The 25,665-nt window shown below is 43.9% G+C and overlaps 1 protein-coding gene across 1 annotated transcript; it reads left to right on the plus strand.

Annotated features, from left to right (window-relative positions):
• Positions 1 to 11,183: 11,183 nt before the first annotated feature.
• Positions 11,184 to 20,143, plus strand: LOC149306968 (TLC domain-containing protein 5-like). Its single transcript, XM_089537731.1, has 3 exons — positions 11,184 to 11,266; positions 16,046 to 16,251; positions 18,874 to 20,143. Exons 2-3 carry the CDS (start codon positions 16,053 to 16,055, stop codon positions 19,410 to 19,412), a joined length of 738 nt encoding a protein of 245 aa, XP_089393857.1. The 5' UTR covers positions 11,184 to 11,266; positions 16,046 to 16,052; the 3' UTR covers positions 19,413 to 20,143.
• The last annotated feature ends 5,522 nt before the right edge of the window (positions 20,144 to 25,665 follow it).

Genomic DNA, 25,665 nt, shown 5'->3' on the forward strand with positions numbered 1-25,665 from the left:
GAGGAATCCAGGGGGTCACTGGAACTACTGGAGAAAGAGATTTCCAGAGATATGGGAGAGCAACCTAATTTTTCTTCCCTCCATGCTTCTGCAGCTGGAATGGGCTCTATGATATGACTTCCCCTTCCCTGCCATACCCAATAGATGCCTTCAGATGTTGCACATCAATCAAGCAAGACATACTTTTGGCCTCTGGTTTGCATGTGCGTATGTGCAAAACAGCATTCTTTCCAATATTGCACTAGATCATGGGTGGCCCTGCATACACTGTGCAACTTATATATGCATATGTCACCAATAGGATGCCACTCATACACACCCCTATGGATTGATAATGTCTCCCTCTCCCTCGACCCCATCCAGTGTGGTTCTTTGGGACTGTTACACTGCAGGCCAATTTGCAAGCCTAAGTCAAAGGAGGTGGAGTCAAAATTAGGATACATTGACTTTGCTGTCATAATCCTTCCTCCCCCGACTGCCTAAACCTTGAGGAATGCATGGGAGGCTTTATGGGCTGCTGTGAGGTTTTGGGCAGGTGATGTGGGGAAGAAGAGGATAAGGTCATGAGCTGTACATACTTGCAGGATTACATCAGCTCTGGTCTGGCTTTTCTCTCCATCATCGCTGGACCTGCTGGTGCCTGGAGAACTGTCCCCTCTTGAATTCACACTTTACAATCAAAAAGTGTACACCTGAAAGGGTGTATGGGTACACCATGGGATGTAATATGCAAGTATAGCAGATGCTGACATTCCTCTTTTATGAATGTAGACATGGTGGCAAACCCAGGCTAACATCAGTATAATGTGTGAAACTGCTTAGCGTAAAAATAAAAATGAGGCACGAGGTTACAAAGATGGTGCCACCCCAACCCAAGCACTAAACCAAAGATGGGCAACATATCAGGGCCAATGTCTACCCCAGGGATCCTCCAGGGACCACATGGACTGGCAAAAAGGATGGGAAAACCTTGAAGCGGGCTGGTTTTGGGGGGAAAACAACAACTAATTTTAATTTTATGTCATTGGATTTTGGTGGGTTTAATTTTTAAGTGTCAAATAATGCAGACTAAATAACAGGTGAATTGCCTCCTTCTGGATACAAGTTTGCCCAGAAAAAAAAAGATGTTCCAGGGAATCTGGGGGTGTCAAATGCCACAATAATAGAGTTAGATTTTGGCCCCAGGATCACACTTTGCCCACTGCTACAGTAAATTATTAGGTTTTCTGTTCACTCCTTATCTGCAGACAGATCAATGTGGCTCACCAGTGTTTGGGCCATTGGCCATTGACTCTGTTTGATCCTATCAGTCCTTTATTGGTGGGGGCAGATGGAAGTACTCAGCTTCTCCGTTTGTAACCATCCTCTCCCTGTACCACTTACCTGTGCACAAACTGGGCACATACCCTAGCCATTTAGTGCCCATGAAAATATTGGAGCAGGCTGGCACCAGGTAACTGCATTGCTGCAGCCAGAGGCTTCCTCCTAGAACTCCTGGGACATGTCCTGGACTGCAGCTAGCACACACACAAACAAACACTGATAAGGATGGCTCAGCAAGAAAGGAGCTGGGAGACAGTCTACAGACCTTTCTGTTAGTCCAAGAGAAGCACACCAGAAACAAGCCAAGGTAAGGATACCAGAGTTCACGGAAGTCAGTTCGGTCCAAGGTCAGGGCAGCCAGAAGGTAACAAGAGTCCAGTTCATTCCAAAGTCGAAGGTCCAAGGCAAACAAGGGTTCAAGGAAACAAGAAGCCAGTGCTGAAGCAACCACCAAGAAGGATACTGCAATAATTGCTGGCAAAGGGGCAGCATTCTGTAACTACTTAAATACAGGATGACCTCCCTTGTGCCACCTGTGGCTTATCAACACCTTGCTTCTCAGCAAGCCTCCTGGATCAACGCACGCAAGCACTCTCAGCTCTCCGCTGCCTAAAGGAAGGAACATCCAGGCTTGATTCTTCCCCAGAGTCACCACTAGGCTTCTGAGCCTCAGGAGGAATCCCCATAGTGCTAGGACCTGGCTAAGCTTCAACCCCTAGGGCTGGGAGATCAGTGCTGGGGTCTGGCAGGGCAGGATTAGGACCTGGTATAACCTCCAACTCCTCTTGCACTTGAGGAGCCACATCCTCCTCCTCTTCCTCTGAGTCCTGCTCTTGGCTGGCCATGACAGGACATCTAAGAAGAAGAAGGTGCTCCTTGACCAGCCTCTTCCCTTCTTTCCCCATCCAATAAAAGTTTGGAGGGGAGAGATGTCCTCGCAGCAGGTTGAATGCATGAGGGTGAAGGTGTAGTTACACTTGGCTGATATTCAGACTCTGCCAGTGTGACCTAGGATTGCAGCAATTGTTTGGAACAACAGACACATGTACCTGTTGAAGCCAGAGAGTTTCCAAATGGCTCTGTCACAATGGGCTCAGGAGATCCTTTAAAAAGGATTAAAAGAGGTTAGCGGTAGGTGAACAACATGTTCTTTCTGCCCTACATAAAGACTGGCAAGGTTGCATCCCAAATGAACAAGCTGCCCACAGAGAGTGTGGAATCATCTTTTGTGGAAGTTTCTCAAACCAATGGAGAGTCAGCACTCACTAGAGAGAATAAGGATGAGGATTTCAGTTTATACTCCACTCTTCTTCCTAAGAGAAAGTGACTATAGATCTGGATGATCTGACTCTGGGTGACTACAGATCTACAAAAAAAACCATCAGTTGTAGTCATAAATTACAAAAAGCTAAAATCATGGATTACAACAAAGGTTGGCTACTATGCAATAAAAACAATGCAGAGTAATAAAAGATCAACATTTCCTTGTTTCCTGGAGGCTTCTGTAAATATATATCCTTTTAGTTGGTATCCAAAAAACCCAAACACTCATCTTTAGATACATCTAACAGAAGGGAGCGCCATCACTATCAAGGAAGCTATGCCCTGTGTGGTAGCCTTATAGTACTCTAGGGCCTTGCAAGTACAGACTTACTAATCTTACATCCCTAGTAAATCAGTGCTGCAGAAGATGGTCCATACCCTTTGTAAATAGCCTAAAGGCACCAGATCCTCTCTGATCTTGGAAGCTAAGTAGTGTCAGCTCTGGTTAGTACTTGGATGGAAGTTTGCCAAGGAATACCAGGTGCTGTAGGCTATATTTCAGAGGAAGGAACTGGCAAAATCATCTCTGAGTATTCCTTACCTATGAAATTCATAGGGCCACCATAAGTCAATGGGTGACCTGAAGACCACAAAGACAAACACCTTACATTTTAGAGGACACTGGCTCATCAGCAGCCATTGCAAAGATTTTAGAACAGAGATAATAGAGGTGAGATTTAACCCCACAAAATGCTGTCAGGCTAGATGTTTAGTAAGGAGATGTTGAGGTGATTTTCAGCACTGAGTGTAGGAAGATGTTCAGGACTGTTGTTCATGCCGCCAAGACATTTTTCCTACTATACAACCAAAACCTACCTTGCTTTAAAGCAAGCCCTAATGGTCTACCTCTTTCTCTCTTGGAGAGTGGATATCTTTCCTGAAGAATTGACTATCAGGTATTAATAGGTTCCACTTCCATAGCCTTCTGTTCTCCAAGCTAAACCAAACCAGTCCTTTCAATCTTCTCTCATAAGACATGTTTGCCATACTGCTCACCATATTTGATTTCCCTTCTCTAGAACTGTTCTAGTTTATCTACATCTTCCATAACTCAGCCAACACTAAACACAGTGCTTCAGCTGAAGTCTAGCCAAGACAAAATAAAATGGCACTGTCACTTCTCACGATGCAGAAACTATGTTGTCAGTAATGCAGCTTACGACTGATCGTATAAGCCCTTTTTTGCAGTTGCATCACATTGCTGGCTCATGATAATGTAGCAAACACATTTTCCATTACTGGAATGGGCAGTAAGGGAGTCCCTCCCTAGAAGAAAAACAGAAGCTTTTGTTCCAGGCCATGTCAAGTGATTTGATGTAATTGAACAACTAAGCTTATGACAAAGGATATCCAGCTGGTTGTGATGGAACCCAATCATTCCCTCGAAAGATGGCTAATGTGGCTGCTATTTGTGATTAATCTGTTGAGAGACACACTCCGCAGAAATGCAGATCTCATGGAAATGAATGGAAGATTGCATCCCTCTGGCTGTGTGCAATCCAAGGCAAGTTAATCCTGTTGAAGTGCCAATTACATCAATAGAACCTAATTGCACAATTGAGCACAGAGGTGTTGCTGGTTTTCACTGGGATTCAAACCACCTAAATTGCATATGTGTAATCTGGGCAGTGTGGGTGTTAAAGGTAAATACCACACAAACACCAAGATTAAGATTGGGAAGGAAATCAGAGCCCCAAATTTCAGTAGCAAACTGCAAAGGGCCAATAAATCCCTGCTTTGAAATATTCATTTACTCATTTGTTTACCTGCTTGCTCATTTTATGTACTCCCTTTCCTCACAACAGAGTCCAGGGCAATACACAACATTTTAAAAAATGACTGAATCTTATGCAGTAAATAAACCCATTGAATCAAGTGTCGAATGGTGAGTCAACATGAACATAAATCCTGTTGATTCAGTGGGTCTACTCTAGCTTGCTGTAATTGTACTGCTGTGTGCACTGAAGTCGTTTCCAACTCTGGAGACCCTCAGGCAAATCTATCACAGGGTTTTCTGGATATGAAAGTGTATAACTTCCCCAAGGTCACCCAATGGATTTTCATGTCTGAGCAGGGAATTGAATCTGTGTCTCCAGAGTCATAATCAAACACTCAAACCATTACACCATGCTGGTTCTCTACTCTGCTTAGGAATAACCAATAGGACTCAGACCAATATCTTTGCATGATTTAAAATGTCCATTGTAAAACAACATAGATGTCATAGCACAACACATGGTCTCAAAGCAGTAAGGTCCATGTGCCATGATATTTTTCAGATGTCCAGATGAACATATATAGTTTAATTGTTCTCTAAAACTCAACAATTTTAGAGTTTATCTCACTTTTCCAGGAAGAGAATTCCATAATCAAGGTGCTGCCATCAAGAAGGATGCATCTTGAAACAACACACTACATACCATGATAAGCAGCAGGATTGTAAGTAGGGTCTTCCTGGCTAATCCTAAAGCGCAAGCTGAGCAATACTTCAGGAGGGGCTGTTTTTAGGTATTTGGGTGCTAAGTCAGTCAGGATCTTATATACATTTGCCCACACTCTCAAATAGACCTAGTCACTAGTTCATTGTTTGGAAAATGAGTGTAACAAGATCCCACTGAGATGTGTCACCTAACAATTTGGCATGAGCTCTGAACAGTATCGAAGGGCAATCCTACACAACATGCATTGCAATAATCCAACCATGAGATTGTGAGACATGGATAACTGAAGTCAAGTCTAGATGCTCACACCTGAGCAACCAGAGACAACCTTGAATCAAGGTGGATTCTCAGGCTATTGCATATTTTTTTCAGGCAGAATGCAACCTTATCCCTTGCACCAAAGGACCACCTCCTTACATGACCCTTGTCCTGACATGTTTCAGTTTCCACTTGTTTTGGCCTAGTCCAGCCCATCATGACCTCCAGGCACTTGTCCAGCACTTGCTCAACCTCTCCTGATTCAGATGGAATGGAGAGATTAGAGCTGTGCATCACCAGCCTATTGATGATGACCTCATGCTGCAAATGGATAACAGCTCCCAGTGGCTTCATAAAGAAGCCATACAAATGTTCATGATGTTACTTGTCATGCTGCAAATGGATAACAGCACCGAGTAGTTTCATAAAGAAGCCATACAAATGTGCATGATGTTACTTGTCGTAGGCATGCTAGCATGGTGCAATGGTTTCAGTGTTGGACTAGGATACAATCGACAGCCAAAGACAAACAAATGGTACCTGAACGGATCAACCCTGAAATTGCCTTGGAAGCCAAGATGGTCAAACTGAGGCTGTCGCACTTGGGCCACATCATAGCAGACATGCCTCATTAGAAAAGACAATGATGTTAGGAAAGGTGGAGGGAAGCAGAAAGAGAGGAAGACTGCACACTAGATGGTTGAATTCATAGGGTATGGATTTGCAGGACCTGAGCACATCAGTGGCGGATGGGGGATCTTGGAGATGTCTCATCCACAGGGTCTCCATGAATCAGGGGCATCATGAAGGCAGTTAACAGTTAGGAATCCAGGAGCCTAGTCTGGTTCAAATCCCTGCTCAGCCCTGGAATCCCATTGGTTGATCAAAGAGGAGTCCCACTCTCTCAGCCTCCAAGGAAGGCCATGGCAAACTTCTTCTGAAGAAATCTCATCAAGAAAACCCAGTGATTGGGTCACCCTAAGTCAGAGTTGACTTGAAGGCACAAAGCAACAACAACAGGGCCCATGTTAACTAGATGTTCTGAGGCAGTTGACCTCCAGACATCAGACAATACTGGTGCCTTCGGGTTCTCCTTTATGAGCCACCCAGGATCACTGAGTTGAGTGCTTTAAAACAGAGCACTTGGCTTGAGGAGCCTTTGGTCTGGCAAGAAAGCCATTCTTTTTATCTTTGTGTGGTCAAAGGCTGAGAGCATGCCCCAGGCAGCTCTTGTTGCTACACAGTGACATAGCACTGGGATATTTTCCATTGCCCTTGTTACTGCAATGGCAAATTCTTTTTCTAAAAAGGGCTTGAGTTGATATGACAGATGCCAGTCAAGTGAAGCTGATTCATTCTTTGTTATTCCATCCAGAGAGCAAATACCTACCCACCATGAGCAGAGGGAGACATTGCCTGCAGCTAGGAACATTGTTGTTGTCTTCATCCAGGTACCTTTGGACACAAGAGACTGAGACAAGCAGAGCTTGGCAAGAAAAAGTTACATGCAATGTAACCTATATAATAAGCTCTCTCTGGCCAGCATCCTGTGTGACATACACAAACATGAAGTTGCATTACTCACGTGGAGTATTTTTATGGGGCATTGTGCAATGGCCATATCCGGCTATCAGGGACAGAAGCACTTACACTGATGAGCGTTGGGCAGGGGGTTTAGGACCTGCAAAGGGCCCCTGCTCATTCCATATTGGGCCCTGAGACCCCAATGCAAAATGTGCAGAAGCTCAGTGCAGAACATGTACCATTGTGCATGGCATCGCTCATTGCAGTTCTGCAACAGGGTGTCACCAGTATGGATTCATCACTAATCAATGTATATTGCACTACAGTGGCATCCATTCCATATAGAGAAGTGCCATGAAACCCACTGGGTGACCTTGGACAAGTCACACTCTCTCAGCCTCAGGGGAAGGCAATGGCAAGCCTCCTCTGGACAAATCTTGCCAAGAAAACCCCATGACAAGTTTGACTTATGGGCACCATAAGTTGGAAATTACTTGAAGGTGCACGTACGCACACACACCCCACCTGTCCTGATTTGGCACAAACGGTCCCAATTAATCTCTTGCCATCCCACATTTTCAGCTGCTTTTTTAAAATGTCCAAGTTTTTCTCTCCTCTTCCCACTTTTCCCCTTTGTCCTCTGCTTTTTTCAATAGCTGGTAACACTTTGCATTCCATTGACTCAGCAGAGAGAAAGGAAAGGAGGCAGTGGGATCTTGCATTTCCCAGTTGGCTTGGGCAAAAGCAAACTGCTGCAGCCTCTCCTCACTTTGGGGTTCTTCATTCATCACTTTTGCCATCCTGATCATATGCTGTTGTTGCTTGGCCACTAGCGTCCTGATTTGATTCTGGGAAACGTTGGCAGTTCTGTGTCACTCTGTGGCAATGGAGGTCAGAATGAGGTACCCAGTGATGGACACATGGCTGAGCATCTCGTTCTGACCTCAGAGCAAGTGACTGGCACCAGAGACGGACTTGCTGGGTGGCTCAGCAGAATGTACATGTAGTCAGCCACCCGGTATCAGAACAGAGGGCTCCAGATCTTCCAGTTAAATCCAGCATGAGAAGGGTAAAACCCAAGTTTGGTGCTGAAAGGGCCATACATCTGGTCTGCTCACACCAGAATCAAGCTTTGGGTAGTATGACATCTCTTCTCCCTGCTGAGGGAATGGGGAAAGGGTGTTTTAGTTTGCTATGGCACCAGAGCTCTCTGGCAGAGAAGGCTAAATATCTCACAAAAGCTCAAATCCTAGGAGTCCATAGCCTTGAGCCATGGCAGCTAAAGCCGTGTCCAACTGCATTAGTTCAGCAGCCAAAATTAGAACCTGGGAACAAGCAGAATTAATGTGGTTTGACACTGTGCTTTAACTGCTGTGGCTCAATGCTATGGAATCCTAGGATTTGTAGCTTGCTGTGGCTCCACACCTCACAAAACTGCATATCCCAGGATTCCATAGCATTTGAGCCATGGCAGTTCAAATGGTGTCAAACTCTGTAAATCCTGCAGTGTGGCCGCAGCCTTGGTCCATCCACCTAGAATATGATTTCCTTCTTTTCCTCTTATGGCAAGGCATCCTGATCAAGAACCAACTAAATATTAAAGCAAGAGTAGCCTCATTCCATATGCTATGTAGGTTTAATGTTTCACACACATTTTTCCTGTCTATTTACCACTTTGCCAATCAGATCTCTGTGGATGTAACCAGGGAGAAAACCAGGCTTGAGATACCCCCACCCACCAAAATAATAATAATAATAATAATAATAATAATAATAATAATAATACACAGCCCCTCTAGTCTTTGACCACCATTCATGTGCTGCTTTTCTATGAAGTCTTTATTATGGGGAGGTGTCATCTTTCAAATAAGGCTATCCAGATGCAATGAGGATTGTCTGGTTCTGTTTTACTAGAATAGAGTCAGGAGGGGAAAGAATGTGGGCCACCTTTTGTCTGGAGGGTAAACTGGGATGAAGGAACTGGCTGCATTCCTGGAGAAGAGTAAGGCAAACATGATAATCGTTTTTGAAATATTTTATTATGTTTACATCCTATAGCTCTGAAGGTTAGTATGCATGATGCTACACACTCACGTTCTTTACTCTCAGAACAACCTTGGTAGGTAGATTATGCTCAAAGCCACCCATGAAGATATGCACCTGGGTCTCCTTAATTCTATTCTCATTCTGTAAAGAGTACAGAATATTGTCAAGGATGAAAGTAGCAATGAACCAAACCGCCCCAACAGAATAGCCCTAGTTAATGCTTTCCTGTCCCATTTTCTCAGCAGCTGTTAAAATGTCCCAGTTTCTCTCCTCCTCCCACTTTCTTCCTTCACTGTCCAAATTACTTCAGTTGCAGCAAATGGAGTTGAAGGCGCAAAAGGAGTTTGCACTCAGTTAACTGAACAAGAGGGGAAAGAGCAGGGAGGAAGCGGAGTCTTTTCCTTCCTAGTAGGCTCATTCCCCACACCTACCCCACTTTTTCAGTCTTTCCTAAACCCAAGTGGCCACCCTTCTGACCACACTCTGATGTTGCTTGGGCACACATGCCCTAGCTTTTGTCTGTGAAATGTTGGATGGTACGCAAAGATCTCCAGTCACACTCAGGAGATTATCACACACAGACAGGATAAGGATTGGGCTCACTCCTTTGTTCTTATCCCGTCTTTGATTACGATCCTTTGAAAGGCTTTCATATTCCAGTGCTATTGTCCTGTCATTGAAGTGGCATTGCATTATCACAAATGCCCGTGAATGCAAAATGTCGCTCAATGCCGCTTCAATGATGGGACATCAGAGGTTCTTTCCCAGGATCTCTAGTTTGCAGGATGCAAGTAGATGGGAAGACTTTCTCTGTCAAAGATCTGCTACCTGCCCCCAAAGATCTGCTGTCTGTCCAAGCAGATAATACTAATCTTGGTGGGGATATACAACTCCCATATCCATGGGGGTTACATTCCAAGACATCTCCACCCCATGGATATCTCAAACCGCAGATAATAGGGAACCTTATTATTTTCAATGAGACAAATTACTTCCAGTCCAAGCATACCATAGAATCACCCTGGAAGACCTAGAAATGTAGTGGAGTCTCCCTCCTTGGAGGTCTTCAAACGGAGGCTGGATGGCCATCTGTCGGGGATGCTTTGATCTGGATTTCCTGCATGGCAGGGGGTTGGACTGGATGGCCCTTGCGGTCTCTTCCAGCTCTATGATTCTATGATATGCCTAGAGAGAACATCTTTCTAATATTTCTAGGTCCTTTTGCACAGTTCTATGATATACTTGTGGCAGACGTTGACCACAGAATCACATTGGAAGACCTAGAAATGCCTAGAGAGGACAATTTTTTTCAGACATGGACTACTGAAATCAGAGATAGTGAATCCATGGACATGGGGGTCATAATATACTTGAGAGCAAGCATGGTATAGTGGTTTGAGTGTTGAACAATGACACTGGAGACTAGGGTTCAATTCCCAGCTTGGCCATGAAACCCACTGGGTGACTTTAGGCAAGTCACACACTCTCAGTCTCAGGGGACAGGAATGGCCAACCTCCTCTGACCAAATCAGTTCAAGGAAACCCCGTAATAGGGTTGCCATAAGTCGTAAACGACTTGAAGGCACACAACACACAGACAGCATACTTGAATGTCCCAGCAGCTTCATATGCACCTATCCTTACTCCCTCTGTCACATTGTCTTACATTGCATAGCTGCATGCCTGTCTGTCTGTCTCTCCCAGATGCAGAGGTTCAGGATACATTCACCAACCTTGTTCCTGGGTAATAAAGGCAAGATAACACAGTTGTGCCAGGATAGGACCATGATGCCCTGAAGCCCACTGAACAGGCAGCAGGTCTCCTCTCTCTCCCTGGCAGAGCATCATCCCAGCTGTTCACAGCAGCTATTCATTCAGATGTGCCTTGAAGTGTAATCACTGAAGAATCTGGTCATACTGGACCAACGACCAACGCAGGCGGCTATCATAAAAGGAAGTGAAAAGGCCCAGTGGACACAACACTGACTTGCCCTCCAACCGGCAAGGCTGTCAAAGGTCTGTAAACCCTTCCCGGCCTGGCTCCTGTGTCCATCAAGGGAATTTGCCTCCATGCAGTTCATCTGGGAGATTAAATGGTTGCCTGAGCTTCTCTGGAAAGAAAAAGAGGAGGGAGAATTCACTGCCCAGCTGCTTTTAGAGAAATACGTCATTCTGTGACTGGCTGACTGCTGAATATTTTTGTGGATTCATAGCCATCCCTATGAAAAAGAGGAGGGAGAATTCACTGCCCAGCTGCTTTTAGAGAAATACGTCATTCTGTGACTGGCTGACTGCTGAATATTTTTGTGGATTCATAGCCATCCCTATTTCAAGGAACTGGCGTTTGCTTTGTGAGTACTTGGGGGGTGGATCAAAATCCTGCCCTCCTCCTCTTCTATTTTTCATTTGGCATGAAGTCACTTAAAGTCACCAGACAATCGACAGGGTTGGAGATGAGGACAAAAAAGAAATATGCAAAACCCTAGGAAAGGTATTTAATCTAGAAAGAAATGGTTGGTTAGCTCATGGTTCTTTTGTCTTGACCCTAGATGGTTACACCTGTGGCATAGCTGCTGTTTTCTTTAAAGCGTTTTATTTTAAAGGTGGAGAAATGAGGAGTAAATAGGTTAAAGTAAGAGAATGAGTAAGAAAGAGAAGAGGGAGGGGAGGAGATCTGAAGAGACAATGAAACAAGAAAAAAAACAGAGAGGAAAAGAAAGAGAAAGATGGATAGATCTCTTTAAAAATTTAACAATTGTTGTTGTTGTTGTTGTTATTATTATTATTATTAATTTGTTTATTTTAAATTCCTTTCCCTGGCAACTGCTGTGAGCAGGGGAAGCCACAAGAGTTACATCTTGCCATGTCAATTGATGCTGGGATTGTCCAGTTTTTTTCAAATTGATGCACAAGTGATATGTTAGACTACAATCCCCATCACCCAGACAATGGTCACAATAGGTAGGATGATGGGAGCTGTAGTCCAGCACATCTGAAGGATGCCAAGTTGAAGAAGACTGGCTTATTTGATTGTGTTTCATAATTATACTTTCCCCTTGTTGTTGCTGGGGTTTTTTAGTGACAACGACGTAATATATATTTGGGCCACACCAAAGAAGCTCACCATGCTTTGGCAGCTGGAGTAGAAAACCCAATTAAAGTGAGCTAACCTGTGTAAATGAGAAATGAATTAAGCTTGGGCCCATGGCAGTGCTCAGTGTGCGCATCCAGATCACTTGTCAACCCCCTCCAACAAACTGATCTGAGGTTGTGCATGTGTATACGTGCCTCTCTTTCTCATTATGAATTGGTAAAGGTGTTCTTATTGCAGCCACCATGTGGACGGCATGAATCCCTTGAGAGATATGGATCTAGGATGACATGATTCTCTAGAGAGATACAAATTTATGAGCCATTTGCAAATTTGGCTAACCATAAAATAAGCAGATAAGAGAACTCAGGAACAAACGAAAAAAGGCAGGGCTTTTAAACTACAGCACCCAGAATCACATAGAAAGCAAATCCAGTACTAGTTGCGGGATTCTGGCTGCATCCTCAACCCAGTTTGACACCACCATGGCTCCATGATGCGATGGAAGTCTGGGAATTGTAGTTTTGTGTTTAGCCTCCTCTGTCAGAAAGCTCTAGAGCCACAACTACAATTCCTAGGATTTCCCAGCATTGAGCTATGGCAGTTAAAGTGGTGCCAAACTGGATTATTTCTGTAGTGTGGATCTGAGATTCATAATGGGGGGGGGGGGGGAGAACTTTTCTACCAACACCGCGGTTTATCACAGCCAGAGGATTTTGTTCCACATGGGGAACCATCAGCAAATTAGCTTACTTGCTAATTAGTTTACTTGCTGTTCACCGCTATGATCTTTGGAATAGCGGTATATAAATAAAATAAATTATTATTATTATTATTATTATTATTATTATATTATCAGTCCTTGGAAAATCCCTGCTTTAACTGCCCTGGCTCAGTTCTAGAGATTTCTGGGAATTTTCTTTCTTTCTTTCTTTCTTTCTTTCTTTTCTTTCTTTCTTTCTTTCTTTCTTTCTTTCTTTATATCCCACCTTTCTCCCAAGTTGGGATCCAAGGCGGCTCATATATATATATATGTGTGTGTATGTGTGTGTACACACACATTAAAACAACACTTTAAAAAACATCATTCATTGTGTCTCCAGAGCCGTCCAACAGAGAAGGTTCAATGTCTCACAAAACTACAGTCCAGCCCTCAAAACCACTATGCCACACTGTTTGACACCACTGTAAATGTCATGGCTCTATCCTGTGGAGCCATGGGATTTGTAGTTTGGTGAGTTATTCAGCCTTGTATGTCAGAGCACACTGGTGCTTCACCAAACTCCAGAGCATGGAGGTATGACAACTGAAGTGGTGTCAAAGTACTTTATTTTGGGGGTTGTAGATACATCATCAGTCTTTCCAACTTCTATCCCTCCTATACCATTGCTATTGGTGATTTTTCTGCTGGCTGTCATAGACACATAGACACATTGCCAGAGCAGGGCACATGCCTCAGGAGTGCATTCTTCTCATCAGGCTTATTCATCTCTCATTCAGCTGACAAAAGATCATTTGACTGCTCAGTCAGTTGAGTAGAAGATGTCTGCTTGGTCCCATTAAGCAGCTGCTTTAATGGCCATCCCTTTGCATATTGCAACAGCTGAGCACCAGGCATTTGTTTGGGGAACAAGTGATCAGTTTTCCTTAAGTAAAATAAAATTTTAAAACATTTAAAGGGCAAAAGCTGCCATTCCTCCTCTTCCTCCACCTTCTTATTATCATCATCACTTTGTTGTGTGCCTGCAAGACATTTCCAACTTACCGCAATCCTAAAGCAAACCTATCATAGGATTTTCTTGGCCAGAGTTGTTCAGAGGTTTTTTTTGCCTTTGCCTTTCTCTGAGGTTGAGAGAGTGTGACTCACCCAAGGTCACCCAAGGGGTTTTCATAGCCGATCAGTGATTCGAACCTTGGCCTCCAGAGTTGTAGTCCAATGTTCAAACCACTACTCCATGCTAGCCCTCATTGTTACCACTACTGTCTTCATTTATGCCCCAAACAAGGTAGTTTACTCGCTAAAACAAAATCAACGTGGTTAAAAAATATACAAAAGGTCAACACTAAAACAGGATTAGACTATTAATGACGCTAAAAACAATGTAAGCCATGTAATTACAATGTTTAAAAGCAGTTAAGAAACAGGGCCATTAAAACAGCACAGCACACTGTCAAAAGCTGGTGACGTGCTGGTTAGATGCTGGCTGTGACCTACAAAGCCCTCGATGGCTTAGGTCCAGCCTATCTGGTGGACTACATCTCCCTGTACAAACCATCCCTGAGGTTATACTGAGAGAGGACCTTCTCTCAGTCTCACCACCATCATAAGCATGGGCTAGGGGTTGTTCTATAGTTTTAACATAACTGTTTTTAAGAGTGTTTTAATGTTCAAAATTGCATTTTAGCTCCTTTAACTAGAGAAATGATTCCCAAACTTTGGTCCTCCAAGTGTCTTGACTTCAACTCCCATAAACCTCAGCCATATTGGTCAGGGATTTTGGGAGGTGAAGTCCAAAACATCTGGAAGATCCAACTAAAGATTTGATGTATTTTAATATTGTGGTGAGAGCCCATAGGTAGCAGTTGTTGTTGTTGCTGTTGTTGTTGTTGTTGTTTGCCTTCAAGTCATTTCCCACTTCTGGTGACACTATCATGGGGTTTTCTCGTCAGGTTTTGACAGGGGAGGTCAGCAAAACTGACAGCAAGGAAGGGACCATTTTAGGCTCTCTAAAGAAAGGAACGCCATCTTTACCATATTCACTTTGTGATCCTCTACGGCCAGACTGTGTGTCTCTGTCACAACTCCACAGCGCTGCAAGAAAGAAAGAAAGAAAGAAAGAAAGAAAGAAAGAAAGAAATTTATATTTGTTAGGGGGTGCAAGAAATAACTTCCTTTCACTTGTTTTTAATAAAGCAAGGTTCTAGTAGAGAGCCAGCGACAATCCATGAGAACCAGCATAGAGTAGTGGTTTAAACTTTGGATTATCACTGGAGACCAGAGTTTGAATCTCTGCTGGACCATGGAAACTCACTGGTTGACCTTAGGCACATTACACTTGCTCAGCCTCAGGAGAAGGCAATGGCAAAGTCATTTCTGCCTAAGGCAAGCCTACCACAGGGTTTTCTTGGCAGGATCTGTTCCAAGGGGGTTTGCCATCATCTTCCTCTGAGGCTGAGAAAGTGTGACCTGCCCAAGGTCATGTTAAAATTATTGTTGGGTCATAGATATGCCCATCCCCTTTCAAACAAATCAGTAGTGATGATTCCATATATATTATGCATTTAAGCCAAGTGTACATTAGGAGTATTTTTTCCCCTTGCCAACTGACCTCCCCTTTGCCTCACAGATACAGGATTGACTTAACTGTGGCCTGTTACAGACTGCCAAAATAAAGCGGCTTCGAGTCTCTTTGGAGGTATGTTATTTAAATGATGCATGGGTCCTAAGAATCCGGAGGTCGCACCAAAGCCACACTCCATTCCTAAGCACTGGAGTGCAGCTTTGGTGCAGCTTCCGGATTCTTAGGATGCATGCATCATTTAAACAGCATACCTCCAAAGAGACCCGAAGCAGCTTTATTTTGGCAGTCTGTAACAGGCCTGCATATTGTTAATGTTCTTGTATCAATTCATTTCCGATTTATGGCAATCCTGTCATGGGATTATTCTGGGGCTGGGAGTGTGTGACTCTCCCAAAGTCTCCCAATGGGTTTCCATGGCTGAGCAAGGAATCAAACAAAGGTCTTCAGAGTCACGGTCCAACACTCAAACCACTGTGCCATGCTGGCTCAGACTGTATATTAGCCCTTATCAAAAACTTTCAATCCGTGGGGAATTTATTTTCCCTAGAGGTAAGATTAGACTTCTTCTAGTATGCTGTATTAGGGTCTCACATGGAGGGAAGTGTCCATTCTGGTGCACACTGGTGGACCAATCCTACGACGTCTTTATCATAGCATGTGATTTTCTGAATGCCTCACATGGCTCTGTTAATTCACACATCCCTCCTTTTTTCTCTCTCCCCCCCATGCTCTTCCAGTGATGAGATGGTGCGCACCATCGTTGTCCGGGTGGTGTGCAGCTTTCTGGTTTGGCTATCCCTCTACAGCGCCAGCTGGTACCAGAACAAGCACCGCACCCCAGAATGGAGTGACAGGTTCATCACCCTGATTCACGGTCTGATCGTCACTTTCCTTTCGGGCTACATCGCTCTTATTGACGGACCCTGGCCTTTGACTCATCCAGGTACACAGAGATGGTTCCCCTTCCCAAGGGTTGTTTGGAGTGATAGGGACCCAAGGTGCACAAAAGCACATGATGGAGCAGCTAAATCTTGGATCTGAATGTTATGGGTCATTGGTGGGAAGCAAGAGGCCCTCCAGATGTTATCACTGGCTATGTAGACTAGAGCTGCTGGAACTTGTAGTCCAGCAGCATCTGGAGGGCCACAGGATTCCCACTCCTACAATTAGTGGTCCCAGCTAAGGAAACCCGATGAATCAATTGCTGAATGATTTAAGTCCCATTGATTTAATGGGTCTCCTCTAGTTGGGACTCCCAGTAGGATCTAAGTCTGGGTTCCTTATTCTGTCACCAACATTGGTTGAGCCTGATCTGGAGTGCCAATTTTCTCACTTAATATACATCCTTAGTCAAAGTGGTTCTTAAACACAGTGCTTCTGACTTATCTTGTAAATCGTATAATGGTTCTGCAAAAGCAGGTCACCCTCATTAGCTCCATTTCATAGATGGGAGAAGCTAAGGCCCAGAAACAGTGGCTTGCCTAGAGCAGAGGTAGTGTTGAAACATGGGACTTCCAGATTTGTAGCACGAGTTTCTTAGCTACTATGCCAGCCGTGATGCCCATGTGCCATTGCTTCCCCCCAACCAGGTGCTCACCATTCTGATCTCCACATGATGACTTACTCCAGCACTTTATCGACTGCTTCCAGTCCCATCAACACCCCAGCTTCTGTTCTTACTTCTCTTCCCATCCAGCTCACTTGAATTCTCCTGCCTTTGGTCCTCGAGCATGACCTTGTTGTTCGCCCTGGTACAAACTTTCCAGCTTTTGCTCTTCCTATAGGATTATTAGCAGGTTGAAACAGAATAAGTAATAGAATCAGAACAAATATTTGACACTGGTGTCGGCAGTTGCAGACCCCCCCCCCCATGGAATCCAAATCTGCAAAAGATATGATTTTATTGTTATTGTTCTGCAGAATTTTGTTTCCTACAGATCATCTTGCTCTTTTGTTTTTGGAGTTTTGTTTTCTTTAAAAGCAAGGTTTTAGTCCTTATGACATGTGCTTGAAATGCCAAAATAATGACTTGGTAAGATATGTAGCAAGATTCAAGGATCAGGGTGCAGCTTTCAACTATTGCTAGAACAATAGTTTTTGAAAAATGCAGAACTGTGTAAACAAGCATGCCTTTATACAAGACACAGAATCTGCTTTAAATTTTCACAGAATGTAAACTGCATGATCATGGCAGAACATTTTACTAATTTGTTTCCAGGGAAGAATCCAGTCTGCCCTGTTCTACCCACAACCCACCTTCCTTTTTTTCATTCTACATTATACTAAATTCCCATTAAAGAATCCCAAGACAGGATCATTTGGGACCTTTAAATTGCCCATCTAGAAGCAGTACACTTCTGTTTCAATTACAGCTATTTCCAAATTTGCAGTGTATCCACATCTTATGCAATTTGGGATCTTCCTTTGCATCCTCTTGTTTTGATGATGCCTAAATACCCCCTCACCTGCATTAGCTACACCTCACAAAATAGTGGCAATTGAGATTACTATTAATGCTCATCATCTATTTTGTACATAAGCAATCCATACATACCAGGGAACAGTTTGGGGACCAGTTGGACTTGCCCTCTAATGACATCCCTGCAGTTTCCGAAGCATGGCTCCCAATGGCAGTTGTTCAGATCCTTCAGAGAAGGTCAGGTGTCATCTGAGATCACCAGTTGATATTTGCTGAAGCTTCAGTAGCCAGAAGAAGAAGAAGCTCCAACGAAAATGTTATTAGAATATATGGAGATATTGCACCCTGATTGCAAGAGCGTACGTATATTGTACACATTCCCAACTTGATTTCAAGCTCCATGCCCTACCTGTGAGGACTAGAATAACAACAACAACAACAACAACAACAAAAATTACTTTTGTAAACCACAACTCCCACAGCTCCTCAGCTAGCACGGCTACTGAAAATTTGGTTTCTAAGGATGTGCCCCAAATCCCATGAGCCACGCACATGTGCTCAAGAAGCAAAAGGGCATGCTGTCCTGTTGCAAGACTGCCTCACACCTACTTTGCTATCTTCCTTTGCTTTCCTTTCTTTCCTTCTGCCTTGCCTCCTTCTTCTTTGGCACAATGCAGATCCATGCTTGCCAAGCTGAATGTCACACTCCCCCCTTCCAGTGTCCTCACAAGCCCTCGCTTTCATCTGGTTCAGCCCCTGATCACCAGGATTAGGTCTTTAACTGTTTCACGAGGCACCTGTCATCCTTGTGGGTGTGTCTAAAAATTCCTTGGAACAGGATATTACTCTAAGCTGTTTGGCTGAGTGCCGCATAAGCTCCACTGACACCAGATCCATGCATTCCTTCTTTACTTGCATCCAGTGAGAGCCTGGAAAAGCTCTCCCCCTCCCCTGGATTTAACTCCTAGTATCCCCAAGAGCAATATGCCCCCATAACGTTTCCAAATGTTGCATCCAGTAAATAAGAACAGTTACCAGAAGCATGACACATCATATATATTTTAAGTTGACATTAAACTGAAATTGAAACTTCACTTCTGGCAAGTTGAAATATAAATTTGTTTGCCCTTTTCTCATCTTTCCTAGGCCACCCGAACACCACGGCACAGATCAACCTGCTTTGTCTGTCACTAGGATACTTCATCTTTGATTTTGGCTGGTGCGTCCATTACAACAGTGAAGATGAGCTGATGCTGTATCACCATATTTTGAGCATCTTCGGCATGGGTGGTGTCCTACTACTGGGCGAGTCAGGCAGTGAAGTCAATGCCATCATCTTTGTGAGCGAGATCACCAACCCTTTGCTCCAAATCCGGTGGTTCCTTCGGGACACGGGACACTACCACAGCATCGCCGGGGATGTCGTGGATGCTCTTTTTGTGCTTCTCTTCCTGGGGTTGCGAATCATTGGTGGAGTGTGGATTGTGGATGCTGTACTGAATTCCTCCAAGCCAAACTGGGAGGTCAAGGCTGGTGTCCTCATCATGTACTTGGTGTCCATAGTATTTACATGGGATATCTGCAGCTTTGCCAGGAAAAAACTAATGAGCAAATACTATAGCTGGAGGAATGAAAGAAATAGAGGAGAACATTCCAGAAGTAATGGACATGTGCTGGCACATTGACTGGGATATTCCTTCCAACCTACCAATGGTACCCTCTGACCTCATTCTAGAGATGAGGTATCTTCATGACTTGGCCACTTTGAGTCATGGTTTGAACAATGGGTGGGAATTCTTCTTCAGGAGAACTTGGCAAAGAGGTTGGGAAGGGGCCTACAGAAAACTATGAAGCCAAGAAAAAGGTTTAAGCTAGGAAATCCAGCAGTCCATAAATTCAGCAGAAGAACAGGTGGACGTAGCAATGTCTTGGTGTAAATCCTGTTGGTCAAGAAGGATTCTAGTGATGCAGGCCCTACTGAGTAGGTTTGGAGGCAAGGATATATTTGGGGCAATTTCCTCTGGCATCCAAGTCAGGATCAGAAGAGGTGTGGCCCAGATCAGATAGTCATTTCAAGCATAGAGGAGATTCTAAGAAGGAGATGAGGTCAGATTTTTGGTATTTATAACTGACCAGTCCAGAGGACTAAATCTGGCCAACCACAGGGGTCAGTGTTGGATGGCTCAATTCCCCATTGTGCCTGAAGAGATTATACTTCCAAAGTGCTCAACTCTAGATCCTGGGATTCAAGCACTGGATACCCTAACGTAGCAATGGACAAGTGAAGTGGAGGCTACCATTCTTATCCCTATGGTGGACATTACTGCCTGGTGTTTGGCCCCCAAACCAGTCAAAAATCAGTCCCAGGAGGGCCTGGAACCATAGATCTGGTTTTCACTACTGGTTATTATGGGGTGTTTTTTTTTTGTCAGAAAGGGGTGATTGGAATATTATGGCAGTATTGAGGGCTCCATTTGAGAACAGTTGGTCATCTGGAAAAAAATGGGAAGGCACATACCTTGGGGCCACCTGTGGCTCATGAGACACACTTTCCTCACCCTGTCTAAGTACATGATGTGCATCTAAGCAAAGCAGATGTGGGCACAGCAAGGGGACACAAGTGGCAGAAGCAATGCCCAGGTCTCAGCTCATCCTCAAGGCAGGAAGCTCAAAGAGACCTGAGAAAGGGACCCATCAGACCATGAGGAAGTTGACTCAGAGGATACCTTCGAAAGCATCAGGATGACTCAATGGCTTCCCCAACCTTTTCAGAATGGTAAACCCAGGATCTTCTGACCACACCACTGCCTGTACTTGTCGAGTTGCATTGTATTGTCAGTGCTTGCCATTTGCAAAATGTGGATAGATGGAGATAATGACAGGTTCCTTCCTGGCTATGCCACTGAATGGCTTCTTTTGCACTTTCCAGGCCATTTGTGTATCCTAGTTTAGCAGGTAGGTCTCTTGCCTTTTCCCAGTCCTGCTGCTGAAGCTCTCTTGAGAGGACAGACCATGTGCTACGTCTAGGGAACTAGGCATGCTTTGTACCCTAAACCTTTGTACCCAGAGCCTGACCAAGCTGGCTGAGGGGTTATGAGAGTTGTAGTCGTGTAAATCCATTGGGTAAATGACACTCTCTCAGCCTCCGGAGAAGGCAATGGCAAACCTCCTCTGAACAAATCCTGCCAAGAAAAACCCATGATAGGATCGCCATAAGTCAGAAATGACTTGAAGGCACACAGCAACAACAACAACAGTCATAATAGGATCTTTTCCACATCTCAGCCCCATTTTTTAAACCAGCCACTCCACTTTCAGTGCTGGCCTTGCCCACACTAGTCAAGCAGGATATCTTCCATTTGTCTACATATGTAGGGATATATATTTAAAGATGAACATATCCTCCCATCCTAGGAGCAGCTACCTCCTTCTCTTTCCATCCAGGGATCCTTCATAGGACCATCTTTGTAGAGTATGTTGAGTGACACTGCCAGGTGTAGCAAGCTGGCAACACAAATGTGAGAGGTTTAAATTGGTTGCATGAACCCTGAACTCCTGTTCCCAAACTGACTTGAAGCACTGAAGGAGAACAGGCCCCAGCTGTCATGAGTGTTATCTTTGCACTTGCAGAATCTCTCTCCGCAACGTCAAGGCAAAACTGCTGGCAGTTCCCATCACTGAAGCCATTTGGGAATCTCCCTGCAATTGTTTTCCGACAGAGCGGGTTGCAGGTCTCCCTGATCGATTATGGCGCACTGTCTTTCAGGGGAGGGTTTTCACATCCAAGCTGTGTGTGCTGAATCTGTCATCTAGTTCTCTCTCCTCTGTGCTCAGGGGGATAATTTGTGCTAATCTTACTGTGCTCCACAAAGCTGCCCTTGATCTTCCGGGAGTGGCATCTCCTGTCTACACTAGAGATTGCTGGCAGATTTTAATATGGCTGCACACAGCTTGTTCTCTTTTTGCAAGAAACTGCTGAAAGCTTGCCTCCAGTTCATTGGATCAGCACTCCCAGTAAGCGACTGCTGTTTTTCCTTCAGCTTTTATTCTACAAGAGAAGATCTGTGTATACCAGCGACAGACCAAGAAAATTTACTCCCTGTGGCAGAAGGGCCAAATAGTGCCCCACATTGGTGCCTCAAGACAATTTTTGTATTTCTGCACCCTGAGTTTTTGTTCAGACCAGTGGTTCTCAAACATTTTACCCTTGGGACCCCTTTGACATCTACATGTCGCACATACACACCCACACCCATCCACCTACAATCGGCATAGTATATGGAGAAAAATATTTATTTTTACATTTGGTTCCAGGATCCCTCCCATGTGTGTATTGTCATTCACACATTCATGCATATTCATATTTTAACATTTTACAGTGGGCCCTTGTTATTTGCTGGACTTTAGTTCCAGGATCCCTCTCATGGATACCAAAATCCAAGGATACTCAAGTCCCATTGGCATAGTGTCCCTTATATAAAATGGCAAAATCAGGGTTTGCTTTTTGGAATATATATAGGCAAACTGTGGACAATTCTTGGGGGCGCCAAGTGGACAAGCAATGGATTCTTGTTTCAATAGTGGAAAGTTTTCTTCCATGACAGTGAAAGGCAACAGGCTAGTTTAGGTGGAGGGGGGACTACAAAGGTTGTCCTCAAGACAGAAGGCTGGCCACTAGGCTCAAGACAAATGGTAGCAAGACTACCACTGTTGCCCCCTTCCCCAGCACCTGCTGCCCAAGACAATCATACCACTCTGCTTAATAGTAAGATAAGGGGTGCATTGGCACTGCAGAAATAATGCAGTCTGACACCGCTTTAACCTCCATGGCTCCATGCTATGGATGTTTAAGCCTTCTCTGTCTGGTGCCACAAAAAACCCTCAAATCCCAGAATTCCATAGCATTGAGCCATGGCAGTTAAAGTGGTGTGAAACAGCATTATTTCTGCAGTGCAGATGCATCCTAGTTCTGGTCTACAGAGGGACAGGATGAAGGAGATATCAATCGTGCATTACAAGAGACTCACTGTTCGGGTGTACTCAGTCCCACTGAGCCCAACAGTTTTTACTCCTGAGTGAGTGTGCTTTAATAATTGCATTTATTTGTTTTGGTTTGTTTTTGTTCATTCATGTATTTATTAATAAATGTACATCCTGCTTTTCAAGGAAAAAATTGATTCAGGGTGTTTGCAGTCCCACAATTCTTCAAATCCCAGAATCCTCCAAGCCAGTATAGCCATTGGCTGATGATCAAGCTATCTTGTGGTTTAGGTTAGAAGTAAGAATTCGCTGATTCCACCTCCACTGCAGAATTAATCCAGTTTGATACTGCTTAAACTGCCATGGCTTAAAGCCATGGAATTCTGGGATTTGAAGTTCTGTGAGTGATTTAGCCTTCTCTGTCAGAGAGCTCTGGTGCCACAACAAACTACAAATGCCAGGCTTCTGTAGGGTGGAGTCAAGGCAGTTCAAGCAATGTCAAACTGCATTATTTCTGTAGTGCAGATGCAGCCTTTGTCCTACTCCTGAGGCTGCAGATTCCTTAAACAGCTTCAGTCTGTGAGTGAATAAATGTTCTATTTAAAAACAAATATCAAAAAATTAAACTCCTTCCTTTTTTAAAAAGAAAAAAACAACAACAATAACCTCCTAACATCCCAGGGAGAGTACTGAGCTAGAATTCTGCATGTGTTGTATGCCTTCAAGTCTATTCCAACTTATGGTGACCCTAAGGTGAACCTATCATGGTGGGGTTATTGTTTTGGCATGATAGGTTCCAAGGAGATTTGCCATTGCCTTCCCCTGAGGCTGAGAGCATGTGACTTGCCCAAAATCACCAAGCAGGTTTGATGGTGGAGCAGGAATCGAACCCTGATCTCCAGAGTTGTAGTCCAACACGCAAACCACCACGTCATGCTGGCTCTAATGGTTTTATTTCCCCCCCAACTTATAGAGAGATGCTGGGTTTTGTTTTGTTTTCCAACTTTTATAGAGAGATGCTGTTTTTCATGCAAGAGACCATTCAAAGATGAGATCCTTCCCCTTGCATCTCTAAATTGAAGTGGTATAGTCCATTCTACCAGTTATGGACTGTACCACCTCATTTCATTCCAGGCACAGAATGGGGCTCAGGAATGTCCCTGGACTGGGGAAGGAGAGAACTGGAAGATTCTCACAGCCACCTCCCAACAACCGCCAGGAGCAATTTCCCTATCACTCAGACTTTGCTTGTTTGCTTCCATGTATAGAACAAGGACGTGCCAATTATAATAATTTATTTGCGTTGTCTGGCAGGGCCACTGGTGATGGCAAAGCTACGCGGGCCTGGACTCTCTGCTTCAGGAGGTAATAATCAAGCCTGACTCACCATATGATAATGACTTACTATTCCGGATAAGGGAGGTTTTGAAGTTTACGATGCATATTTATCAAATGAGGGAACCAGCCTATTAATACCATGCGTCATTGACGCAGCACTTCCAGAGGTCAAGAGAACCCAAATTTTATTCACGCAACAGCATGGCTGTGGCCACTTATCCATCCACAAGGGCCTTCCTTCCTTCAGTCATCCCAGATCCTCTTCCCCAAATAGATGGCCACAAGCTGCATAGGAATGCAAGAAGAAGCCTTTTGCAAAGTCAAGACTCTTTCTCCATCTAGGTCAGACAGTTTCCCATGCTAATCTAATCTACAGATCTGAAAGCAGAAGAAAGGATTGACTTTTTTTCATTTTATTGTTTCCTCAAACCTTTTTCTTTTTGGAAAAACTGGGAGGAAAACATAGTTTTCCTTTTAGAACATTGAATGGCATGTTTAGGACCAGGTGCTCACCAATTTACAGGCCCAATGATGTTTGAGGAAGACTTTTATGTAAGACTACATACAATGTCTCATATCACTGCAATTCCAGATTTTGGTTTCTTTTGATGGGAAAGACAGCTTTATCTCTACTCGGCACAATGGAGAACTAGCGGAGAGGAAATAATTTTCTCTCTTTTACTACTGTTGCTTTCTTTGGTTTTTCTTGTAGGTTATTAGCCTGCTCCTGAAATTGGCAAAACCAAAGAGATTCTATATAGTTCAGAACCTTTTAGCTGTATATAAGTAACACATTTGTGTGTGTGTATTAAAAGGAAGTTCATTTTGTACTTATATTCTGAATAAATTGTACTTTTAATATGCCAAATATAATTTTATACCAAACCAGGTTATATATCATGCGTGTTATTAAAGTAACCAAATGACATTCCACATGTAAAGGGTGCCAATACTGCATTTCCCCCTCTAAAATGTTACCCACCACCACCATGGCTTCAACATTTCCAGAAACTTTATATCTCTGATTTAGTCTGACTGACAATATCTCCCCAAGGTTCCAGGCAAGTTTTTTTCCCTATAACCTGATACTCAGAGCTTAGAGGAGTTATTGTGTTTGTACTACAACCTGTGGCAGCTAGTGACTTTCGTGTCAATGGTACAGTGGAGGTGAATAATCTGGACTTTGCAGGCACTATGTGAGGTGCCACATAGGTTTGGATAACGTCTTTAAAGTTCACACTATAACCCAGAATGGATTCACTACCCCATTGATATGGAACCACCAACCACCATGGACTACAACTTGCAGAACCCCAGCCACCACTAGCTGGGAGGATCTCCCAAAAAGTAACATTTCCAAGCTGTGTTTATACCTGAAGATATAGCAGGGACTGAACATGGAACCTTGTACATGCAAAGCATGTGCTCCACCGCTGATCGGTACAGTCGGCCCTCCAGATCTACAGATTCCTTATTCATGGATTCAAACATCCACAGCTTGAAAATATTTGAAAATTATTCAATTCCAAAAAAAGCAAACCTTGTTTTGGCCATTTTATATAAGGGATACCATTTTACTATGCCATTGTCCTTAATGGGACTTGAACAACCATGGATTTT

This window comes from Sceloporus occidentalis, unplaced genomic scaffold, assembly GCF_023333645.1.
Source record: "Sceloporus occidentalis isolate IW3139 unplaced genomic scaffold, rSceOcc1.0.p SCAF_9, whole genome shotgun sequence".
In the NCBI taxonomy this organism is placed as follows: Eukaryota; Metazoa; Chordata; class Lepidosauria; order Squamata; family Phrynosomatidae; genus Sceloporus; species Sceloporus occidentalis.

Bases quoted from the DNA above. Each gene is read 5' to 3' on its own strand.
- LOC149306968 (XM_089537731.1), top strand. From the start codon at position 16,053: ATGGTGCGCACCATCGTTGTCCGGGTGGTGTGCAGCTTTCTGGTTTGG. The intron at 16,252-18,873 runs GTACACAGAGAT...CATCTTTCCTAG, and splicing joins CTGGCCTTTGACTCATCCAG to GCCACCCGAACACCACGGCA.